This window comes from Physcomitrium patens, chromosome 3, assembly GCF_059467195.1.
Source record: "Physcomitrium patens ecotype Gransden chromosome 3, ASM5946719v1, whole genome shotgun sequence".
Taxonomy (NCBI): Eukaryota; Viridiplantae; Streptophyta; class Bryopsida; order Funariales; family Funariaceae; genus Physcomitrium; species Physcomitrium patens.
Window position 1 is genome coordinate 7,446,986 of NC_143412.1, and position 24,282 is coordinate 7,471,267.

General features: G+C 38.0%; 3 protein-coding genes across 5 annotated transcripts; 2 read left to right on the plus strand and 1 right to left on the minus strand.

Annotated features, from left to right (window-relative positions):
• Positions 1 to 4,367: 4,367 nt before the first annotated feature.
• On the plus strand, positions 4,368 to 11,176 carry LOC112280279 (E3 ubiquitin protein ligase RIN2). Its single transcript, XM_090248650.1, has 14 exons — positions 4,368 to 4,717; positions 4,997 to 5,090; positions 5,824 to 6,622; positions 6,869 to 6,946; positions 7,127 to 7,213; positions 7,446 to 7,567; positions 7,795 to 7,891; positions 8,026 to 8,131; positions 8,381 to 8,538; positions 8,799 to 8,936; positions 9,069 to 9,136; positions 9,446 to 9,697; positions 9,932 to 10,316; positions 10,449 to 11,176. The coding sequence occupies exons 3-14, from the start codon at positions 6,392 to 6,394 to the stop codon at positions 10,497 to 10,499; spliced, it is 1,773 nt and encodes a 590-aa protein (XP_090104776.1). The 5' UTR covers positions 4,368 to 4,717; positions 4,997 to 5,090; positions 5,824 to 6,391; the 3' UTR covers positions 10,500 to 11,176.
• A 2,520-nt stretch (positions 11,177 to 13,696) lies between these two features.
• On the minus strand, positions 13,697 to 16,039 carry LOC112280452 (uncharacterized). 2 transcript variants are annotated; one of them, XM_024515969.3, is made up of 3 exons: positions 14,933 to 16,039; positions 14,538 to 14,664; positions 13,697 to 14,284 (listed from the first exon to the last, which is right to left on the minus strand). In XM_024515969.3, exons 1-3 carry the CDS (start codon positions 15,421 to 15,423, stop codon positions 14,036 to 14,038), a joined length of 867 nt encoding a protein of 288 aa, XP_024371737.1. In that variant the 5' UTR covers positions 15,424 to 16,039; the 3' UTR covers positions 13,697 to 14,035. The 2 variants fall into 2 exon arrangements, with proteins under 2 accessions (XP_024371737.1, XP_024371736.1); XM_024515968.3 differs by having other exon boundaries at positions 14,538 to 14,667.
• A 2,767-nt stretch (positions 16,040 to 18,806) lies between these two features.
• Positions 18,807 to 22,889, plus strand: LOC112279305 (uncharacterized). 2 transcript variants are annotated; one of them, XM_024513615.3, is made up of 10 exons: positions 18,807 to 19,102; positions 19,580 to 19,744; positions 20,035 to 20,200; positions 20,387 to 20,443; positions 20,560 to 20,630; positions 20,951 to 21,017; positions 21,255 to 21,311; positions 21,448 to 21,536; positions 21,811 to 21,871; positions 22,158 to 22,889. In XM_024513615.3, exons 1-10 carry the CDS (start codon positions 18,945 to 18,947, stop codon positions 22,569 to 22,571), a joined length of 1,305 nt encoding a protein of 434 aa, XP_024369383.1. In that variant the 5' UTR covers positions 18,807 to 18,944; the 3' UTR covers positions 22,572 to 22,889. The 2 variants fall into 2 exon arrangements, with proteins under 2 accessions (XP_024369383.1, XP_024369384.1); XM_024513616.3 differs by having other exon boundaries at positions 18,813 to 19,102; positions 19,585 to 19,744.
• The last annotated feature ends 1,393 nt before the right edge of the window (positions 22,890 to 24,282 follow it).

A 24,282-nucleotide genomic window follows, 5' to 3' on the forward strand; every position in this document is an offset into this window, starting at 1 on the left:
TGCATTAAGCACCTGATTTTAGAAGATAAAATAGAAATTACAACAACAAGGTCCTAATAATTCTAATAAAATCCTAAAAGAACTCCAATTAAATCTTTAAAATTCTAATCAAAATTTAATCAAACATTAAAAAAAATCTGTAAAAAATTATTTAAAAACTTTTAAAAATACTAAAAATAAAAATTTTAAATAAGTATAAATCAAATTTTAATATAATTTTAAAAAAATCTTAATTAAACCTTCATTAAATCCTAATAAAATCCTAAATCAATTATAATCAAATGATAAAGTTAAGAACTTCATGAATGTAAATAAACAAGTGAAATTTTTTTCAAAGAGAGATGAAAAAATAGAAATAAAGAATAATACATTAAAAAAAATTAAATGGCTATAGTCAAAAGATAAGAAAACTAGAGATCCTTGAGACTAGACTAAAAGCATGAAAAGAATTAACAAGAGTGAAGAAGGCTTCACTTCTACTTCCATAAATACTATCTACTTCAGAGCTACATGGCGTGTTCTATAAGATTTCCAACACATGTCTTAACTTGTAAGACAAGTTTCTTATATATGTACCATATTGTTAGCTTATACCATAAGCTATCAATGTGTACAACACGTGGCTAATTTTTTGGTCAAGTTTTTAACTTATCAATCACCTATAGATATGTATAAAGATGAAATTACATCTACAAATCTTCTAGAAATCTTTTCTAAAAAATATTATGAAATTAATCTACTTTTATTTATTTATATCTATTCATATTACTTAAGTAATTATTAAAGTAAATATGTATATTTGTGATATCAAATCCTAATCAAATCCTTAACCTTAAATTAAACTTTAATGAAATCATAATAAAATCTTAAACCTTAAATAAACTCTTAACTAATTTTGCAACAGATTAAAACTTTAATAAATAATAATTTAATTATTTATTTAAATGCAAAAATTTAAAACTTCTTAATTACTAAATTGACAACAAGCACAAAAAATTTTAAAAAGATCAAACTAATCCCATAAAAGATAAATTTTATAATCCACAGAAGTATTGGCTAGCGTCCTTCCTCAATCTTGATGCCAATCTTTGAGCACCAATATCTCAAAAATATGCAATTAAATTATTTTTAAGCTTTGTAATTTTTTAAAAAATCAAGTCGATTACTACCATGCAAAATTTTAATTCAATCCAATTGATAAATTACTTTAAATCTTAAAAATCCTCATTAATTTACTAAATACAATTTCCAAGACTTAAGTATGTTTTAATTTCAATAATCTTTAAATGAATGGTTAAATCAAGCAAAAACTTACAAAAAAAGTTTACAACAATATTATTCATACAATCATCAAATTTCATCTATAGATCATTTATAAATCTTGTACAATTTTGTAAAGTATAAACCTTTTGTATTTTTAAAAATCTCATGTAATCCCAAAATAATGATGGCTTTACAAAGCTTTTACAAAGTGATTACAAATTTAATTCACTAAAAATCAACAATCAAAAAATCTCTTACAAGCTTAATGTTAAAATGTTTAGGTCTGCAATTTTTTGCTTTAAAGTCTAATTTCAACTCTAATTCACAATTGGTCCTCTTTAGGTACCAATTCTTGTTATCTTAAGGCAATTTTTTCTATAAACCATTATTTATTGTCTTTTAAAGATATCTATACTATTTATTTTCTTAATCTATCTTATTTTGCCTTATTTATGGTTATACAAAGTATGTAGAAGTTTTTTTTATAAAATATAATATTAATATTAAAAAAAATTATTACCTCCATATTTTTTATTTATATTTTTTTACTTTATCTTTCAACTAGGCTCTTCTACAATAAAATACACATTTTTATCTTTTACTATATAATTGTATTATAGTCCAATATTAATATTCTATTGCCACATTACAATGAATGTATCCAAAATAGAAAAGGTATGAGAAATAAAAAAAGATAATTGAAGATGGATAAAAAATAAGGTTTAAATGAGGCTTAAAAAATACTTATAGAAAGGATCTATAAGTAACTCTAGAAATTCTAAATAAATCCTAAATAATAATAATAATAATAATAATTTAGATGTATGTAGTATTTTACCACTAACACTCATAATTAATTTTTAGTCCAAACTTCCAATATTGAAAAAATTAGAACATCTTAGACTGATTATTGTTCAAATGAAAACAAAAATTTCACACACTAATTTCTAGAGTTACTAGACCTTTGTAAGATTAAAGTTGAAGCTACTACACAAAGTTTCTAAAGACTTTTTACATTTTTGGAGCATGTTCCTTGTTGCTATTGCCTCATCCCACCATTGCCTTTGTTGCCTAATCCTCTCAATAGTGCCATCACATTTCTATATTGACCTTGTGGTCTTGATGGAACACTTTCTTATTATCCACTAGTTTTCTTCACTATTAAACATCAAATAGGCTATGAGCTTTAATTTATATTTTTTTTAATAAAGATCTTGAATTTTTATAATGGAAAAAATGATTGAGCTTGTTTTATTCTATCTATCATTTTTTATTTTTTATATATATGTGCTGCAATTTTTAATTTTTTAATTTTAATTTTTTTTCAATTTAATAGTTATAAGATATCAATAAATAATTTTTTTTTATAAAAGTAAAAGATTATAAAAATACTCTTTATAATTTATATTATAAATAATTTATTATATTTATTTAAGAAAATTATATAATAAATCTTAAAATCTATCTCAAAATTAGTAATTATTATTTTATTTTATATCAATTATATATATATATATATATATATATATATATATATATGATAATATATTAAATATTAAATTCTATTTTGTTTGAATAAAATTTTAAAAATATTCAAATACTCAAAATCATATACATTAAATAAATTATAGATGTTCATACAAAAATATTTGAAAAAGGATAATAAATAAAACTGTCACAAACTTGACATGTGTCTATCTTAAGGCACAAATAAGCTTGGAAGCTCTATCATTAAGAAGATTTAATAAAAATAAATAAACTTATTGTTGACTATAATTGTACATCTATGCATATTATTCTAAGGGGTAAAAGCTTATAAAATTTAATTTAAGTTAAATAATAACATTTTGAAACTCAAATTAAATACATAGATGTCAAAAAGATAATAAATTCTGATTTTGGGATAGAAATTATTTTAACATAAATTATATTAAATACTAAAAAAAAATCCTGTATATTTTAATAAAATTTTAAATTTTAAATATTTAGTAACTTATTATGTTTATGCACATATCTATATATATATATATATATATATATATATGTGTGTGTGTGTGTGTGTGTGTGTAAGTCATATATATGTATAAGAAACAAAGGTTAAGATTAATCCTTGTAAGAAAATGTTAATTGATATTACTTTTAATGTATTTTTTATACTAAGTTATTTTACAATCAACGTAATTAAGCTTTGAACATATGTTTATAATTTTAAAAAAAATATATTTATAAGTAAGAAGAGTTTGTAATATATCAATTTTTACTTCAGATGCATTATTTTTACAAAAAATCGCATTTCAATATTATTCAAAAGCTAACTAATATTGAATTTTTTATTTTTTATTTTTGCACAAATGAACTTTGTAATATTTTCTAAAAAAATCTTTTCACTTTCACATGCCACAAATTTTTCAGATAATTTTTTTAAAAAGGGGAGAGGAGTTGTACATTAGAACAAAAATCATTTATAAAGAAAAATTAATAAAATCATTCAAGTTTGGTGTTCTAAAAAACAATTATTTAAAGAAATTTTATTCCTTTCTACATCCGATGTTGAAATAAAAATGTATCACAAACAAAAATTAGAACATTACAACTACACACACACTATGTATTATAAAATTTTAAAAAATCTTACCATTCCATAGATATTTTCATATCTTCCATAAAATATAAATTTAAAAATAACATCTTTCTTAATTTTTTTTAAAAAAAAATGAATTCACATGACATTGTTGGAAAGGCATGACTTTCCATTCATTTTCCCATAATGCATGAATGCACATGGGATTCTACAAAAGAAAATGTCCAATGAGCCTTCCTCCCTAGAGAACCAATAGATAGTATTAATAGGAACAGGTAGAGATAGAGAGTAGTATCGTAGTAGGTGGAGCCATGCTCTGCGCAGATGGGGTCCCCTCACAAAGAAAGCATTGGTCACCATCCATCCACCACCCACACATCCATCCAAAGAGATGAATGACCACCGGATGAACATGAGATGAGTATGCGGATGATATCCTCGGGGGCTATGGAGCTCAGTCATGACAACGCCGAGAGTGATGTGCTTCGGGGCCGAGATATCATATATATTTATATTTATATATGATTGGCTTGGGTTGCGTATTTTTGCTGAACTTATGATTCTTGTAATCTGGGCGGTGATGGCCGTGGTCAAAGGCCGAAGGGATCGACAGTGAAACTAGAGAGGAAAGTGGCGTGGTCCAACTGTATCCTCACTCTCGTCAACACTCACTTAGGGTTTCGCCCAGCCTCTCCCTGCTGTTGCTGTTGCTGCTTCCCTACCTCTCTGTTCTCCTTCTCGCGTTAGTTATTATCCCCCCCCCCCCCCCCCCCCGATCTTAGATTCCGCTTGTTGTTGTACTGTAACCATGTCAACGCCGGACATTGGTTCTCATTCCTTGCCCCTCAGGCGTCTGCTCCCTTCATGGCCCAGGTGGTGATTCCTGCTCTCCTCGCTGCCCGCAGATCGCTGTCTTTGGAGAAATTCTTCCGTTGCTCTTGCGAGTTTGTGTTGCGTCTGTCTGTCTTTTTTCTGCACTCTCATTGTAGCTGATCCAATTCGAAATCTGGATCATTTTGATTCTCAGGATTTTGGTCGCGCATTGTTGTTCCCTGGTTGCGTTTTGGATGCCTGTTGTTGTTGTTGTTGTTGTTGTTGTTGTTGTTTACTTTTTCTTTTTCGCTTACTCGTGTTAGGGTTTTCTGTTCACAGGTAGGCTGCCCTCACTGGAGATACTGGATGGCTTGCCACGGCGTCTGTCGTTCACATCTTAATTTGCATCTGCTTCACGTCGATCCTCTCGCGGGTATGGCTATTACAATTCACCGACTTTTTTTCGCCTGGTGGCTGATTTGTCTTCCTGTCGTCTGGGCTTACTCGTATACCGCCTTCATTCTCACTAGACAATTTTGTTGGATTCCGTCTGGTTTTGGCGGATATGATTCGGAGTGAGAGATTTTCAAAACGCTCTTTTGTGGTGGGTTTTACTAGAGATCTTGTGCGATCGTGCGCCTCAGACTGATAGAGTGACTTGGAAACCAAGGTTCTTGCGGCGGATTTTTTGAATGAAATCGAATTTTGAAGCCTGGTAGTTCTGTTCGTGTGCGAGTAACTCTGCAGATTATAATTTGAATTTGAATTACAGTGTGGACACGAAGTAAAATTAGTTTGGTTTGTTGCTTTCTTGCACCGATTAGAAAGAGATCATGAGAGGAATTCTCCGCACTCATTCGCCGCAGGGCAGCTACTAATTTACACCACGGAAGCTGTGTGCAAGTGATCGTCTATTTACGTCTCAGAATGAGTCTCTTTTGTGCTGATCATTGTTAATCAATGTTTCATGGGGATCGAAAGACCTTCCGTCGAAAGTTTTATCATTCTTTCAACATACCGAGGCTTCCTTTGCAATGAGAGCTATCAATCAGATAACTACTTTTTGAAGGATGGACAGTACTAGTTTGACATGTGATTGGTTTTTCATTTTGTGCTGGTCCCGTGAATTCATTTTGTTCTGCATTTGTGATGTGGAGCCTGTGCAGTTCGCGACGTACCTCATGTTTCTGTGATTTTATGCCGGGCCTTTGGAAGCGAGTTGAAAGGTCGCAGTGCCGGCGTGCGTACAATTCCCCAGCATCGGCCTCTCAGGCTGACTCCACCTTTACCGGGTCGGGTGTATTATCGATACGCTGGATATCACCCACACCCTTCCCACGATGCGCGATAGGATCTTTTCAAATTTTTAGTCCCAGTCTCGGTTACCTTTTTCCCTGTAAATTCCCCGAGCTTACCTTAGTTTAATGTTCGGTAAACTTGTGCCACGCAGTGATTTCTAAGTTGTTGGGCCATCGTCTCTACAATATCATAGTCATTGTCAGTTGTTTCACTGGGCATTGTAGGTTTAATAGTTTTGGATGTTGCACCCTGTTATATCCAATCCAGGGATCATTTTCAATTTTTGTTTTGTTGAAAGCTGTGTTTATACGTCATACTCTGTTTCTTTTCTTGTTGTCGTTACGCGGGCCATTCTTCGTTTCTGTTCAAGACTCTGGGAAATTGAAGGAACTTGGGTTTTCCATCCACGGGTGCTTGGTATCATAGTTGAGCACGATGGGGGTAGGTTATGGGCCAGTAGTTGCACTATATACCGCTTTAAGTCTAAGCGGGATCGCTTGGAAACTTAATTCAGCTCTGCGGAGCACTTTCGACAAGGACTTGCAAGGCCTGGATCCTATTGAAGCAGATCGCACTCTTCAAGCTTTACTTCAATCATCCGTCGTGGTGGCCTTACTTGCGAATCTCATGGTCAACTGTTTCCTTCTGATTACACTTTCGATGAAGGTCCTCATCCAGTTCATTTGCCTTTAAAGTTTCTTTTCTGCTATTAACAGCTCTCATGAAGTTGTTTTAATCAAAATGAGAAATTGATATGTTAAGTTGTTGCATGGATTGTAATCAATAAAATGAGTGCAGCTTATTGCCTTAAGCTCTTAGGAAATGGAGTGTGGAAGCGATGCTAGTGTCTATTCCATTGATTATTTAAAGCGTAAGAATCGTCAATGGATCTGAGGTGGCGTACACTTGCAGACTATCTTCTTTGGACAGTTATCACTAGTGGAGACACAAAAGGTGGTAGAGCGACTCATCAATTATGTATTGTTCAAGGTGATAATCCTTACTTTGTAAAATCGTGCGATCAATGCTCGGTATATCTGGTTACAGCATTAACTCGAGATAGATACTCGGTTAAACGATTGATGTAATGCTAGCAGTTTGCGATGGTTGATTGTTTTAGCAGTGGGTGCGGTATTTCATTCTCATCTGATAGCGTTGTATTGACGACAGGGGCTATTCTTAACTTGGGTAGTAAGACCAGAAATGATGCAAATTGCGGTTTGGCTCGCATGGTTTTCAGTCTTGGGGTTCCTGAAGGTAGGTTGTGGAGAGGTGATTTTGCAAATTTTGGCTTCCTAGTACGGAGTATTTGCTTCGTTTTGGGCACAACAACAGCTAACGATGTTTTCTCTTTACATTGCACTGGTCCTTCTTTTACTTTATGTTGCTTGTATTTTTAAGGTCTGTAGTGTTCTGTCACATTTTGAGCTACATGTGCAAGTTCTATATTTTTTTTTGGATCTAAAATAAGAAATGACGTTTTACACAGATGTTCTTAGGTTTGGCGAGGGATCGTCTGGAGCGTTTGAATGCATCTCCATCTGCAACAGTTTTCTCTCATCTAAGAATTTATGCAGTACTTTTGTTTGTTCTTCTCTTCGACTTACTCTGGTACGTTAATTTTTCTTTAATGCTCGCGAATATTGCTGAAAGATTAGTTTGTGAGATATATTCATGTGGAGTAGTTCTGGACTGTAGGCAACTGCGACACGTATCGCAGACGGGGTAATACTTTAGTCGTGAAAAGCTGTTTGCGTTTTCAGTGGTTGCATGAATCCTTAGGATCTTCTCAGATATCAACAGTTTCGTAATCAGCGCATGTTTCATTTGGGTTGCAGGATGCATCTGTGTTTATTATTGTTCAAAGATATAGGGACTAGCACCTTCTTGTTACTGTTGTTCGAGCCTCTCAGTATAGCATCTGATACTCTCCAGGTAAAATTGTCACCATTTTTGGTCCAAGTGCGTGCTTTTTTATGCATCCTTTTGCATTTGTGAAATTGAGACTTTGTTTAGGTTTTGGGGTTATGCGATTGTGAAGTCTTATACTCTCGATTTTTCTCTGGCAGGCAGTAATAGTACACGGTATGCAGCTAATGGACACTTGGCAACGGCAAAGTCTTGATGTATCTGCGCACGATGTGAATTTGCAGCCTTCTGAGAGGTCTGCTGCAGGTGAGTTTTATTTTTCTCATGTTTAAAATCTGGGTGTTCTATCTTGCAACATCAACGATCTCTGGGCTAATGCTACTTCTTCACCAGTTTCTGTAATTTTATTTTGTGAAAAAGGGAATTTTTGTAGGCACATATTTGAGTTGATTTGTCTGCTTTATTTTCCAACAAGACACTGATGATTTTATGACGTAGCTGCTGTGGGGAAACGTTTTCAATGAGCTTACTTGGATATGTGTATGGCTTGCCCAGGTGCAGCTTGGGAATGGCGTGGAACTGTTGTACGAAATTGCAGTTTTGTTATGGATATTGTGAGCCTGTTGCTGGCACTGGGCCATTGTGTTCACATCTGGTGGCTACGCGGTCTTGCTTTTCAAGTGGTTGATGCCATCCTATTCCTTAACTTGCGGGTAAACCGTCATACCATTATATCGAAATGCGGCAATCGAAGCAGCACTTTGGGCCATGCATGTCAGATGTTTTTTAGATGTCATTCAGCTTCTTTAACATTGTGGGATTTATTGTATGTTGTAATATTGGGTCATTAGACATTTTTAACAGCCTGGTGTTTGCTGAATAGAGCATAATATTTTGGTTGAGCTACTTTAAAACACCATTGTTGTACCTTGAAAATGTGAGTATCTTATTCATAGAAACTTGCAACTGGCAGGCATTACTGAGCGCTATCTCAAAGAGGATAAAAGGTTTCATGCGTCTCCGTACAGCCATGACCACCCTGCAGGGAGCGCTTCCTGATGCTACACAGGAGCAGCTTTTGGCGTATGAAGATGATTGTGCAATTTGCAAGGTTCGATACGCACGTTTCATTGATCTACAAATTGTAAAAGCCCTTATGCGCTTGAAAGCTAATGTGATTCATGTCGCACTATATGATTGAATTGGTTTCAATAACAAGATTTGGCTTTATTGGGATTGGCAGGAACCTATGGCTAGGGCAAAACGTCTCCCCTGTGCTCATCTCTTTCATCTTCCGTGCTTGAGATCTTGGTATGTTGCTGTTTACAGATAAGCTAATTGAGTTTGAGAAGCATGTGGTAGATTCAGTATGTCTGGTTAGTACTGCACTTGATATATTAGATGTCATTTCATGAATCTCTCGCTCAGAAGCATGGATATTGCCTAGTGTGAAGATCATGTATTACGATTTTGGGCATACCACCTCCTCGGTATGGTTCTGGTCATATATTTTTCGTGTTTTGGAAACCATAAAATAGGTACTATGCTCTTTCTCATCGAAGATCTGCCTGTTGTGCTTGAATAAGTCATTTCATCTTGAGAACACATCGGATAATGCAGGCTAGATCAAGGACTAGCAGAAACGTATTCTTGTCCAACCTGTCGTAGACCACTCTTTATGGGTGGGTCACGAACTGCAACACAAAATTTGCAGCGTCTAGTAGATGCGGCCACTACATCCCCTGGCACAAATGAAACTCAGGCGCAGGTACCACAACGACAAGACTTGGCCCCATTGGCATCGCCACCTCTTGCTAATTTGGTTCCTCCACTTACACCTCACTGGAATGCCCCAGTGACCAGCACGTGGACGTAAGTGGCTGCCTTTTTGTTCGTTCCTAATAGCCTTTGACGCTGTCACATGACGTCTATTTAAGAATGTTAGTGAAATTTGATTTGTGAAGGATTGCTGGTTCTAGTTTGTTTATTTTGCCTCTAATTTTATTCCTCTGAGTTTGCTGATGTCCGTCTTAGCTGGTTACTGCGATTGATGGTGCTTGTATTTTATGTGCATGATTTTGATTGGTGATATCAATATGGTTCCAGGGGTACAGCGGAAGAGGTTGGCCCAGTTGGAGTAGTAGGAGGTATCGACGAAGCGAATAGGTCAACAGATGCCCAGAATACAGGGGGTGGTCTTGGTCGCTTGCACTTGATGATGAGACAGTTATCCGGGTCGGGATCAGGGCCAGGATTAGGACATAGTCATGGCCATGGCCTTGTTGAGGAAAGCAACTGGAATTGGTGGCCATTCGGGGGGGAAAGTAGCGTACAGTCTAGCAGGCGCAGTAGAGATGAAGCTGTTGATGCGTTGCTTTTGCGCAACAATGTCTCAACTGGATTGGGCACTGTAGCGGATCCTAGAATTTCTGCAATGGTTGGCATGGTGCGTGAGGTTCTTCCGCACGTCCCCGATGAGCTTATTGCACAGGTATGTCCTATGTATGTTTCAATTTTTCCCAAATCTATGTTAAGCTGTTTAGTCTTGAGCTCTATTTTTATTTATTTATTTTAAGAGAAGTGTTGCATCTGAGCGGCTCTTGTTTCCGGTTGTGAACTGCAGGACTTGCTGCGAACGAATTCTGTAACAGCCACTGTCAATAACTTCCTATAGCTGAAATTGAGGGCGTTTCTATTGTAGTGCACCTACAATTCCAGAAGTAGTTTTCCTTAGCGATGCTGCCGTCATGTTTTGGTGAGTGAACTGCAAAACCGTTTAAGTTTCGAAGCTCTGCTTTTTGGCAAAGATGGAGCCTCTTTCAGTGACAGATGATAAGCCTTTGAGTTCTCTCTGTCTGAGGTGCCATTCCGTCAAGTCGTCACACAATGAAGGTGATGTAAAGAGCATTTACTCTTTTCTTGGCTGTAAGATGGTTCCTTAAGAAGACGTCGTGGCCCCAAACACTTTTGTCAATAGATAAGTAGCGATGGATGCAGGTGAGGGTGTACTGTGCCAGCTAGAATATGGTTTCATGGCATCCCCAGCGGAACATCTGCCCTGCCACTTGTAGTGTTACCTCTTCTCGTAGTGCATAGAATTTGCGCTTATGTTAATCTTAAGAAATGGCAGAGGATCACCTGGCTTGAAATATATCAACGACTTCCGTAGTAGTAGTTGCAGCATGATCCAGATAGTGGTGTAGAGCACATGGATGCATATAGTTGGTGAGGTTCTCCTAGGCTGACATTCTAGAGAAAGTGCTTGGGTCGTGAGTCCCGTACTATCGTCCTTGTACATATTGTTGACCACCTAAGTGACAATTAGCAAGTTTTGCACCTTGCCTTCCCCAACCACTGTCAAGCTAACAGTTCGATTGAGTATTGCGTAACTTGATTTGATTTGATTTGATTTGATTTTTTTCTTTTTTCTTGAGTAGTTGAATGAATCTTCCTAGCTTTGTTCAAGCTCCTGCTGAGTTCTTAGTTTTGAGGATGTTCGAAGTGCTATTTAATTAGTTGTTTTATTCTCTTTGTATTGCCCACATTAATTATTTTCTAATTTGGTCATTTTTGTACTAACTCGTTTTGAACGGGAATGCTGCTAATCATGTCGTCCTTGAACGTTGACTTTCCATTCCCAAATTCGATTGGGTGGTTGAGATGAACCGGGCATTTGGTCGCTGACACCGATTCACATCTCTCTCACACACACACACAACACTACTTTTCATGTTTATTAGGTTCCACTGATTGCCGTAATTTGATTGGAGAGTGAAGTGAGCCTTTTGAATGCCTTGAATTAACGACCACCAATAAACCAGCCGCATGCAATTCCAAGTCTCGCCCTCTTTCAATTGTCACTGCAATGGTATCGATTCCTTGCATTCCAGGCTATCGGTTCGCAGCCTAATACTCAGGCCCAGTAAAGCGTGGGTCCGCTTGCAGCCAGTCATCAAGTGCTGCAATCCCATGATTTCGTGATTCCCGTGCGACCTCTTTCCACCTTAATTTTTCAGCTCCAAAGTTGCGCTCCACCCACAGGCTTCTCAATATCCATTTTTACTCACGGTCCTAGTCAGTCTCATTTTTTGGCCCCTCTGCTCATAGCATCGCCGGATCCTTGTTTCCTTGCTCCCACTCAAGAACCAGCGTTGCTCTTCTTTGCACGTTAGGTATGTTCCTTTTTGCTACCTCACTCTCACTTTTTTGTTGACAAATTTGCTGGACCTTGCGAGCTCAGAAAACGGGATGTGCGCATGAAAATACTTGTGTAGAAGGTGTGACACTAGGGTGCGCAAGGTGAGTGCCATTGTCGACATTGCGACGATTAATCAGGAGGAATTTGAAACTTGGAACTAACATTTGTGGGTTTGCTTTTTAAAGGAGAAAATAATGTCAGTGCCATTGTGTCTAATTTCCCTGCTAGAAAGTATAGCAGTGAGGTTACATCCAAGTTCTGGGAACTTTTGCAGTGGCTGCCTCACTTGCAGGATTGTCTGGAGCTCATGGAATTGTTTGTTTTCAGTGAGGAGGTCTTTATATCTAGAAGTCCATTTTCAAAGTCATGGTGTAGAAGTTTTACAAAGGTTCCCACTTGGTAATGAATTTTTTTTCTTTGAAAACTTTGGTTTTTGGAGATAGTGTAAAATGAGAGGAGGCCATGAATTGAACCAAATCATTCCTTTATTATAAATCTAAATACATCGTGTCTTGTTTTAACAAGTATGACAAGCATTTTTTATTTTTTATTTATTTTTATGGTCATTTTAAGCAATATTGAACATCTCTTTTTGAATTTTTGTAAAAATCACCTCTTGAAGTGGATTAAGCACAAATTCCAAGGGATAGCACTATTTGTAATATAGACTAGACATGCATTTATTATCATCTTTTTTCTTAGGACTTTTGGATAGATTTTTCAAAATATAGAGCCAACTAAGCGATATTTCTTGATTTCAACCAATCAAAGGATTTAAAAGTTGTGGCCTCTCACATTCTCTTCTAAGGTCATAGTAAACTAGGTGTTTAACCGGTATCTAGTATTTGGATGAACAAAAAATATAAATGACTTCTTTGACTATGACATCTTTATAAATCTCTAAAACTTTATTTTATTTGATTGTTCTACCACACATATATAGATATATATATATATATATATACCCCAAAATGTTTACTATTTATCTTTTTATCCAATATTTTTAAGGCTCACAACAGTTGGTTGCTTGCTAGTGAGTTGTCCAAAAAATGTTAAGGAGCTACCAAACATCTTTGTATTAAATAATATAATTGGAGGTATGATTAAGTATTAACTTTCGCTATGATTAGAATATTTAAAATTAATAATATACATTAAATGTTTAAATTTTGAATAAAATATAGAAAATACAAACCACTTACATTATCATATTGATCAATTTCAAGCATTATGTTGTAGAACATGTATTAGAATTATAAATTAAGGAAATAAAATACATCATACCAAAATATTTTTGATGAGTATAAAAAAACATTTAAAATATATAAATTTTATTAAACTTGTATCTTGTACTATAATTTTAATCCAAAATAACTAAATAAATTATATTGCAGCCTACACATTGATATCATCGATGTCGATTTTTTTTTAAGTTATGGGCGACAATCATCGGTTCCAAGAGGTAACAGACAAATCTTGTGTCCAACAATCTCTTCATCAGTCATCCACTACCATCTCCAAAAAATTCTCACCTTCTCTCAATTTTTCAACTTTCTATTGCACCCATTATTGTTATGATTATTATTTTTACTTTTATCATCATCATCATCATCATTGCTATGGATCATTCCTATGAGACCAAACAGATGATTCAATGACACCGTGGGCATCAATAAGGCAAGGAAGATACGACGCTCATCTTATTTGCTTGCTAGTCACACAATCCAAACGCTTCAGAGGATTGCAAAAGCGCAGAATAAGTATCTAAAGCAGAGTTCATCTGTATTAGGGAAACCTTGGAGACCATTTCGCCCACGCAAGCTTTGGTTGCAGCAGAGCTGTCCCTTCCGTTGGAATTGAACGCGTCGAGGTTGCCGGAATCATCGAAAAACACCCAAAAAGGAAGAAAAAGGAAAAAAAGAATCTGCGATATAGTAGTTTTAAACAACTGCTGGTAGCACTGTACAAACTAGATGGGGTCGCTCTTACTAGTTGATGGAGCAATTGTTTTTTCAAGGGTAATAGGTTACCAGCTCAGTGGTGGAGTCTAGCGCTTCAAGCCACCGGAGCACTGCATCCACAGCCTCTTGGCTGGGAACCGCTGTAGTGTCCACCATGATCTTCTTAGTTGAGCCTGTGTCATACTTGAAGCAGCCTGCATACTTTTCAAGGATTTTCTCAATATCCGACCACCGTGCCGGCTTGTGCCACCGTTTCGAGGGAGGCGCCGTTGGGCCCCCGAATCCTACGTCCAGTACCGTCTGAACAGAAGACAAAGCTCTCCGACGTAAGATTACCAATTCAATCCCAGTTTTGAGTTTGAGCCGAAATTGGTGCTGAGTTTAGGGGGGATGATGGAGGGACATTTCTCGAGATATGCTAAACCAGTGATGTCTGCCCCACTGAATATTTTGATAACTGCTCCTCAATGGACTGAAGGGTGAATCGTTGCGGTGATTCAGATGAGGATAACTGTGAGCACGAACTTTTAAGGATACGGGAACCGGCACTCACCTTCCGAGTCTCGGTTTCGGCGCCAAGCTTTCGCGCAGCTAACTGAGGAAGATCGGAAGAATCCATGGTGAGAACACGACTACGAGGAGTATCGTTCGATTCCAGATGATAAAAGTCATGCTCGTCCCTGCTAAACAATTACGCAATCAAGTTCAAAGCTTCGCCCCACAGAAGAGTTCAACTTTTTTTTAGTGCACATTCACAACGCAATTGCCCGACCGATTTCTGATAGAGGACAAATCACCTGTGATCTGAACCCAACCACACAATCAGATGACCTTTCACTGCATCATCCATGACAAGTAAACTCCGTGCAAACTGGAGAAGAGCAGACATTCCAGACTCTATGCAATTAACTATTTTGAGAAGAAAATTGATCAGAGAAGTCGTGTTACCCTAAGCTAGGCCGAGTTGTGAACACGATCTGAGTATCAGACATGCCCAGCTCCGCCCTGCTCTCCAGTCGCTCCTTCCATATTTGATTGTCCCCCGAGTAGCATTCCACAATCACGAGCGTCGCGCCGAACTTTTCGCTGAGCGCGACAGCTTTATCGAAGAGACCTGGGCGCTCCAGCGGACAGTCCACCACAACATCCAGCCCGAGCTCCAGCTGCGTCTCCGTCACCCTCCACATCACTACGTACGACAGCGTGTTGAGCTTGTGCGAGGTGAAGTTAAACGTCTTGCTCTCGCATGTGCACGACATGACGCACGGGCACTCGAGATCCATGCTGCAGTCGCGGATGTCGTCCTTGTCCACCACGGGGCAATGCAACGCTTTGGCTATGGCGCGAGACACCGTCGTCTTGCCACACCCTGGGTGCCCCTTCATGGCTACCAGCAGTGGCCGCCTCGAGCCCCGCCCATCCTTCCCACTCTCCGCCATCTCCCCCCAATTCCTCGACCCTTGAAGAACCAACACAGAGAGAAAAAAAACGGAAACCACACTTGCCACAGCGCACCGATCTAAGCATGCACTGCGACCCCTCTAGATCGCATCCTCCGCATCTCCCAGCCCAGTCTACTAAGATCCCAGATGTATGACTAGTTCACCACCACTCAGCCCACTCCGCCCACATACCGGCGTCAGTGATAGCCGGCCCCTCAGACACCAGAAAATCTAGCTACTTAAAAAAAACACATCCACTGCTGCTTCTGGTTAGCTGCAGAGCGTATAGATCACACCGACATACGAGGTTAGACGGCCCATCGGGCGGGGCCCGACGATGATCCAATTCTACCTGATGACAAATGCTAGTAGCATGATCTTGGAGTTCGCCCCTCCACGATCGTCCTCGACTAACTGTTGTTGCTGCTGCCGCCTCCTTTGCTAGCAGATCTCATCCCCCACCCCCACTCCCCATGCGAGTGAACGGCCCCGCATGTAATCGATAGCCGTTGCTTCGCTACTCATCAGTATCCCGAAGGACAGCTGCCGGGCCTCGCCATGCAGTGGGCACCGCGGCGCATCAGCCTCCTCCCCACGCTGAGGTCTCCGCCGCGCCTGCAGCTTGAGGAATGTGTGTTGAGTAAGCCACTAATAGTCTGCAAACACACACACATTATCATTTCCTTTGAGTGGACCATACTATTTCCCCACCACCCTAATTGAATAGATCGCCACCTCTCATCTCAACCCCCCCCCCTCCCCCTTCTCAATTAAACACACACTTTTCAGTCTTCATGTATTTCTTCTTCTTTTCTTTCTATTTTCTCCCATTAACTTCGCTGATAATGATTGCATGAATTTGCTTACTCATACGACCACATCAATGAATGGGAAGAATGTGGTTGTAAGAAATTTTAGCAACAAAACTAAAATTGCCAGAGGATTTTTTTATTATTATTTTTTAAAACTTGTAATGCCCATGGACAGGTTATTAAAATCCAACATGGATGATGATGATGGTGATCATCACCCTTGTGAGGCCCGAATCATCTTTGATGGTTTTCTGCATTGCCCTCCGAAATAGCTTCCAAGTACCACATGGGCTATTTCCTTTGTTCTCCACTGTCAGTGTTAAAGCGGGTAATACATATATTTATATATATATGTATATAAGTGTAGTCCACTCTGCGTGGAAAGCAAAGATTGTATTCAAACGATTACGTAAGATGGGGCAAAATGGAATGGGATAATGAGAGCATGCCACATCAACAGCCCACACCCAATCCCTCCACTTCGCATCCTGCCACCGCAGCTTCTATGGGTTCTGACCTGTCAGTGGATTCCACGTCAGCAAGAGCTGCTACCCACATTGCTGCACTCTCTTATGCCTCTCGCTCTGTGTGTGGTTAGCTAGCTGGCTCCCTTCTAGGGTTTCAGCTCTTCTGCCCCCTTTTGTTTTGTTTTTTGTTTTTGTTTTTTTTTTTGTATTAATACACTCTCTTGAATGCTACCTTGGACCACACGAGAAGCCTAATCAGCAATGAAGGGCCTTCGTTTCCCATCCCTCTCAAGTGGGTATAGGTGCCTCAACCACCCAATGAGTCTAACCCCACATAATGCTTGTGGTCAACATGGCACCCCCACCCCTCCCCCATTCCCTAATTGGCAATGGTTTCCGACGTGGCAATGGGGATCAGAGTTGAGCCTATCGGCGTTGGACAAATCAGCTGCCAGATATGATCTGTGGGGATTGTCTGTTCAGCGCCTTGCGTGGCCGCAGCCTATCAGGTAGGGCCAAGCTGGCTGACTGGCTGACTGGCTGATAGGGATTTATTTGTCTGCAAACGCATCTCATCCCCCCCCCCTCCTGGACAAGGTCTGAATTGTAACCTTTTCTCACTGTCACCCCGTTCCGTTTGCACAAATCGCGATGGATGAATAATTTTCGCCTGTATGTTCAGTTAATCTCAATATTCATCCAACTTGGAACTGGAGGAATCATTCCTTTTTGTGGGTGCCCCTCCACAGCAGTGTCTCCTTCTTCGTGCCCAGATATTTTGGCTTTCTGGCCTTTCCCCGTTGCTGGATAAGTATCGTACAGTTCCCGCGGTCCCTCTTTTTTTTTTTCTTTTTTTTTTCTTTTTTTTTTCCTTTTCACCCCCCCCCCTTCTGCCCGGAGATATTGAATAGAGCTATGTTATCGCCTTCAGACTTTTCCCGCCAGCAACCAGCTCAACAGTCTCTTTCCCTCTATTTCCTTTTCCTTATACTTTCATATTGTTCTCTTACACCCTTTTTTTAAAAAAGTTTAATTTTTTAATTTACTTTGCTTAATGGGTTGGGAGAGGGTGCGAGTGGATAAGCACTGGAGGAAGTCCCATGAACTTCAATGTCGGATTATAAACTCATAATTTTAGACCAAGTTTTACCCTATAATGACCTTGTTGCTGTATTGGTGTAGAATTTATTCCAGTAACGAGTAGAAGAAGAAACAAGTAAGTTCAAAAATAAAAATAAAAATAAAAAATCTTATAATTACCAAATGAGTGTGTGTGTGTGTCACATTCTGGTACATTTGCAGCAAAGACAACAAAACTAATATATGGTATTTTATTGACAACCAGGATAGATTCACAATGAAGTTTCAGAATTAAAGCATCTATTGGATTAAGAATTTTAAAAGGTAAACCATATTGTTTTAAATTTAATTTGATTAAATTCTTATATTTACACGTACATGGGAAAGAAAAAAAAAAAAAAAAACGCATTATTACAATTGTTAGAAAATAGTTTCCATCGGAGCTCAATTTATTTTAATCTAATTTACTCAAATGTGTTCATATTGAGCAGATGCCATTTTCTGCATCACATTAGAGAACAGGAAATTAAAGTAGATCTGTGAAACAAAAATATTTTATAATCTATTAAATTATCAAGAATAGTAACCAATTATCAACAAAACATAAAAAAGTTATAAAAAAATTCACAAAAAAGTTATAAATTATGCATGTGACACTTTGCAAGAATCATCGTACAATATCATCAAAACTATAACTGTTTCACTCAAATCCAAAAACTATCATACAATTTAGTTCTGACTGTTCGATTATCAGCCAATTATAGTTTGGCGTCGTAATATTGGATTTTAACCAAGTGTACAATAGGCATAGAACAGAATTAAGAGTCGTTTTACGAAGAAGCAGAACTTTAGTAAACATGTAAAATCTCTGAACACGAAATGATACATCCGCGTTCACACAGCATCACAATCCATACATACATACATACATACACACACATATAGTACATTCATCACTCACATACACGTATTTTTATACGAGATACTAAATGTGCAATTAGGGTTGTGAGGCCTGGATTCGCCGTGAACACGGAAGCTGGTTTTGTTTGCATTTCCAGGAAAACGATTTGTGTTTTCTCGTGCGGCTACTGTTGCGACTATCGCTGTGTTTCAATTGTTATTGTTGCCGCTGCTCCACCGATCGATCGCAGCTGCAGTCATGGCAGAGGACCATGCGTTGGCGTTGTGCGAGCATGCTCCCCAGCACCCACAACACGTGAAGAGCAAGAGCATGGCCCCGGCATTGATCGCCGTGCGTCCCGATGGCGCCTGTGTTGTCGTCGCCGTGGGAGCCCACCTCCGCATTTTCGACTTCAGGTTTGATTACTTGCATTGGTCTCTGTGCTCCGCTGAATTGCTGCTGGGGTCATGTTCACAACTTGTGGTTGTCACTGAAAATGGTGCAACTCTACCTTTGAAATTGGGCTCAGTTTTGGCTAGACTTGAGAGCTTCTAATACGAGCGTTTGAGTCGCCATGCCATCGGTCTGTGATTGTTGACCGCCAAAATTTCCAAATTTAGTTGAATTCTCAGTCTGTCTCGTGTTGCAGTACATTAACATGTTTGTGGAATGAGAGAGTTTGATTCTAGATTCCTGATTAACTTGACTCGAGTAGGTACTGCGGGTCTCGCTTGTAGGGACGCTTGGTTCGTGCTTTCGATTTCGTATGACACCGTCTTAGTAGTTGGGGTTGCTTTGAGCTGTCCTAGATGGAGTATGCTGAGAATAGAACAATGCATTACTTAAATCACAACTTGGTGTTTGAAACGGTATGTGAGTTGGTGCTGGTGCAGTACAGGATGTGCTGTGGATATCAAGGACAATACGAATCCAACACTGCATGGGGATGCCATTCGATCGATCGCCTTTAATGTGGAAGGTTCTTTGTTTGCTACCGTGGGTGATGATAAACGAGTTAAGCTATGGGATGCCAAGACTTGGACGTGCATCAAGACAATGTATATTGCGAATTCAATTGCAACCTTTGTGTTTCTGAAATATGGATGTTGACTGACTGGCTCTCTCAAGGAATCTAGTCTCCGGGTAGGGAACCTAAATCTTACTCTTTCAGAACGTTTAAGATTTAGGGTTCCTGTCCCGAGTCTTAAATTAAATGTCTGGTTGCTCGATCTCAGGGACCCGGTGTTCTTGTTTTGATTTTGAATTCAGGCAGAAACGCGTTAAAAGTACTGTGATCATGTTCATTGATGTAGCACACATAACTGAAGTTGGTATTTCACAATGGCAGATGTCTGACCAAGAAAGTGAGTGCAGTCACTTTTAGCAATGATAGTTTGTGGTTCATGGTGGCCGACAAATTTGGAATTGTTTATGTTTTCTCCACTTCTCCTTCGGACCCAGCTGGTGAACCTGTTCAGCTTTTGGCTCATTGTTGCAGCATCATAACTTGCATGGTATTCTCTCTTCTCACTCTAGCGCTACATCTCTAACACATAAACTTCTAAACCACTTAATGTGAGCAGTCTGTATCTGAAGGCATTTGTTTTTTTTGTTAAGGTGTGATTTTGAATGAATCGTATATTCCTAATACACTTTTGAACTGATTAAGTTTTCTCACAAAAGCACTGGTGAAACTGCAGATTTGCTCACCGGACTGCAAATATATTGTGACATCAGATCGAGATTTCAAAATTCGGGTAATATTTACTTCTGCTTATGTGTAGTTCGTTATTCTTGGAACAGTGTAGAACCTTTATAATATTGTTTTGATTAAGTTGTTCGACGCCATTAGTCTTACCTTTTGCCATTGCAGGTGACCGGATTCCCTGAGGAGCCCCTAGCAGGGGCACATGAGATACACTCCTATTGCCTAGGTCATACTAAGTATGTGGCCTTTTAACCTTCTTACCTTGTTAAACGTTTCATTATCAAACACTGTTCAAGGTTCAAGGAAGTGTATGGGAAACTTAATTTGATGGGGAAGATTGGCTACTCCAGTTATAGAAGGTTTCATTAACACGTTGAGGACTGAAACATGAGCTGAACATGAAATAGCTTTTGTCCAATGGTTGACATGTTTTTTGCCCAGCTAATATTCTTTCGAGAAATATTGCACTATAACTAAGATGAATGCAGATTTTAAAATTTATGCTTTTGCGGAAATGCGTCTACAGTATGTTGCAAGTTTAACCCAATCCAAGCAGCTTTGTGGCTTGTCTCGCATTTGTAGGTTCCTATGGTTTACTTGTATCTGGAGGCGGTGACTGCACGGTGAGGTTCCATGTCATTTTGAGCACTTCGCTTGTAGGTTTGTCCGTGTGTGTTTCTTTATGGTATCTAAACATTAACAATGCTTAAGACCTTGTTGCAATATCCTCGCAACTGTCTCTTTTCTCATTGTTTGTGCAATCCTTTGGTTTTCTTCTATGCCAAATTGCTGAAATCAAATACTTTGGCGAAGCATATTAGTACTACCTCATATGTCGCTGTTCATTGTGATGGTTTCAGGTTCGGTTGTGGCACTATGAAAGTGGAACGTTGCTGGACACATTTGACACAACTAAGGTTTGTGGAATTTGTCTTCTGTAACTAGTTTGATGCCAAACTTTAGCATTTATTTCTAATTTTACGAATCCCATGTTTGAATCTGATTGTTGTGTTGGTTGATGCACTGAAAATTCTTGGTATCGTATGAATAAAGGGAGATGAAAGCGATTTAAAAGAAGACAGCCGAGCAGTAGTTGCCCTTGCTTCCTCACCTCCATCTACGGTTGCTGCAATTCTTGAAAGGTGAATCTACTTTTTGTTAGTTCTGCTGCTCTAAATTTAATTACTGCGTTATTTTCGTCTTATTGTCATTCTAGTTAGTGTACTTAGTTCCTTGCTAAAGTTTCGAGTGTCGTATTGTGCAACTGCCATTAAAAAATGGCTTGAGCCGGCACTTAATGTTTGCGGAACCATAATGTTGATATGCTGTACTGGGAAACGTTGGATCGTTTCTGCTCTTTGTTTTATTGAGCTCCTCGAGGTATTAAATGGGCTTCTGAACAACACTTGGGCGCAGGTTTGAGGGAGTTCTCATCTTTAGTTGCGATCCGCTTGAGAAGAAATTAAAACTACTGAAGGTGAGCTTCTCCATGATCTTAATTCAGATTCTACAAAACTACATGCGGTCAACTTCCATTCTTACGCTTGTCTAGCTCTTACTTTACCTTCATAACATTTGTATTGGTGCAGTGCTCTGATCATTCTTTCAAAGAGGGTCATCTATGTGTGTCTCTCTGTCTTTTGTTGTGCGTTCCTATCGCTTTTGGACCACAACAGACGGTTGTTTTACAACGAATGGTTTGGTTGTAATCAGTGTTAGCTATTTGTTATCATCATTCATGTTTTGGTGTTTGGCTAATACAGAAGGTGGTAACTCCGGGTTATTGTCCAAGCAGTCTATCATTTGACTGCAATAATAACCTCTGGATGGTTGCGGGGGCTGCTGAATGCGTAGTGAAGGGTGATGAGTTTGTGACACCTGAGGCTGAAGCTGCTGCACAGACTCAGGCACAGGGTATTGCTCTAGCTGCGGTCACCCACGTCCAAGTTGCAAGGGAGGGTACGTTGTTAGACGCAGCAGAGATCCCTGGAGGTGATTCTCTACTACGAACGCTACAAGGAAGTGAAGCTGATGTTACCAAAGTACAGTCCGCTACCGAGGCTGCAGAGCTTGCCATGAAAGACCTGCTGTCAAAGAGGCAATATACTGCTGAACAAAGAGAAAATAGAAAGCGCATGCGGAATGACAAGAAGGTGGCTACAATTACCGCTGATTGATCTAGTGTTTTGGTCAGACATATTTATTGACGGTCCTCAAGCCCTTGAGAGGTGTGCGGAACAGCTGGATCAGATAGAGCCCAATTCTGAGTTGTATGGACCTTTTGTACCATAAACGTTAGCAATATCAAAGATGAATCTGCAATCGTGGTAAGAGAAATGAGTCCCTAGATGCGGTCTATTCTATTGAATGTGGCATTTAGCATGACCTCATTTTTTCATCGTTTCCGTATGCAAGATGGTGGTGCCATCGGTAGCACGTCATTTCTTTTTGTAATAATCACTTCAGGAATTTTGATATTTTTGATATTTTTGTTACCTTGTTTTATCTGCTGACGACGTTCTAACATTCTATAGCGTATCTCTGCAATAAGGCAGAAGCCAAGGAATCCCATAATGCAAATGGCCAATCCCTACAGCTGGAACGTAATCGGTGGATGTATCTATGAAGTAGTTTGGTTCAAAGCGAGACATGAAATTCAATCACTAAATTGACTAGTCAGGTCTTTTACTATACCAAGAGGCCTACAAGAACTGTTAATGCTGCATTTTATAATCAGAAAAGTACAGAATAGGACAGGCTGGGAGCTTATGCAAACTCTGCAGTGGCTAACGGCCCACATGTCATGTCCAGTTCCTCAACCCGTATTCCGGACTAATCATTCACCTTATCTGTATTCTGCCACTTGGTCAATGTCAGAACAATAGACTTTGGGATAATTCTGGAACAGTGGACATTATTGAAGTTGGGATTTAAGGTTATTTTGGAGATATTTGTACTATTGTCGTCTATTCACCAAGCCAGACATCATTGAGTTCCATTGATTATTCAAGCATGCATTCTTGCAGAACCAAACATTGATATAGCTTTTGGACTCATTTACACCTTCAATCTTTCTGCCAAGTTATGCATCTATCGGTTAAATCAGTTGCTATCTCGTGCTATTCCCTCCTGGATCAATAAATATTATTTATGACTAAGTCTTCAAAATATAAGACATGAATAAAGGTATAAAAAAGAGTACACAAGGCATAAGTGTTTTTATTAATAGATGTTAAGTCCAATCCCTAAATAGCTTCAACTTATTATCAAACTTTCTACTTTAAAATAAAAACCAACTAAATGTAATTATTACAATAATATCTTGAGCAATTCTTATTTATCTTTACAAAGCTAAAGTATACTAAGTCAAATATCTTTGGTACAAGCATTTTACTCTATAAATATCTTATAGAAATCTTATGATATAATATAAATATTTTTTTATATAAAAATAATACTACAAGATGTCTTTGATTGAAAATAAGATCTATAAGTAACTTATATTATTATATATTAATTTGATTGAAAATAAGACCTATAAGTAATTTATATTTATAATTTATCAGTATAATAAAAATATTACAGGTATTCTAAAACTAATCTTAAAATTAATTTCAAATAAACCACTTTAAAACTACATAGATACTATGTTTACAAAGTTTATGATTAGTAGTTAAGACCAATTGAAAATAATATTTTAGTAATTAAATAAATATCTTTTACAAAGTTTACATGGATTAATTTAGCATAATATCAATAAAACAATAACACGAGGATTTTATAATTTTATACAATATAATTAGTGCTGTATAAGAAATAAATTTGAGTAAATCTTAAAAATTAAAAATAATATAAAATATATTATAAATATATATATGTATATGCATA

What these genes read in the sequence shown, in the direction of transcription:
- LOC112280452 (XM_024515968.3), bottom strand. Translation starts at nt 15,423, where the DNA reads ATGGCGGAGAGTGGGAAGGATGGGCGGGGCTCGAGGCGGCCACTGCTG. An exon ending in ACAACTCGGCCTAGCTTAGG is followed by an intron (nt 14,668 to 14,932) that starts GTAACACGACTT and finishes GTAATTGTTTAG; the next exon opens with CAGGGACGAGCATGACTTTT. An exon ending in CCGAAACCGAGACTCGGAAG is followed by an intron (nt 14,285 to 14,537) that starts GTGAGTGCCGGT and finishes TCTTCTGTTCAG; the next exon opens with ACGGTACTGGACGTAGGATT.
- LOC112280279 (XM_090248650.1), top strand. Translation starts at nt 6,392, where the DNA reads ATGGGGGTAGGTTATGGGCCAGTAGTTGCACTATATACCGCTTTAAGT. An exon ending in TCAATTATGTATTGTTCAAG is followed by an intron (nt 6,947 to 7,126) that starts GTGATAATCCTT and finishes TATTGACGACAG; the next exon opens with GGGCTATTCTTAACTTGGGT. An exon ending in TAGCATCTGATACTCTCCAG is followed by an intron (nt 7,892 to 8,025) that starts GTAAAATTGTCA and finishes TTTCTCTGGCAG; the next exon opens with GCAGTAATAGTACACGGTAT.
- LOC112279305 (XM_024513615.3), top strand. Translation starts at nt 18,945, where the DNA reads ATGGCAGAGGACCATGCGTTGGCGTTGTGCGAGCATGCTCCCCAGCAC. An exon ending in GCAGCATCATAACTTGCATG is followed by an intron (nt 20,201 to 20,386) that starts GTATTCTCTCTT and finishes GTGAAACTGCAG; the next exon opens with ATTTGCTCACCGGACTGCAA. An exon ending in ATCGAGATTTCAAAATTCGG is followed by an intron (nt 20,444 to 20,559) that starts GTAATATTTACT and finishes TTGCCATTGCAG; the next exon opens with GTGACCGGATTCCCTGAGGA.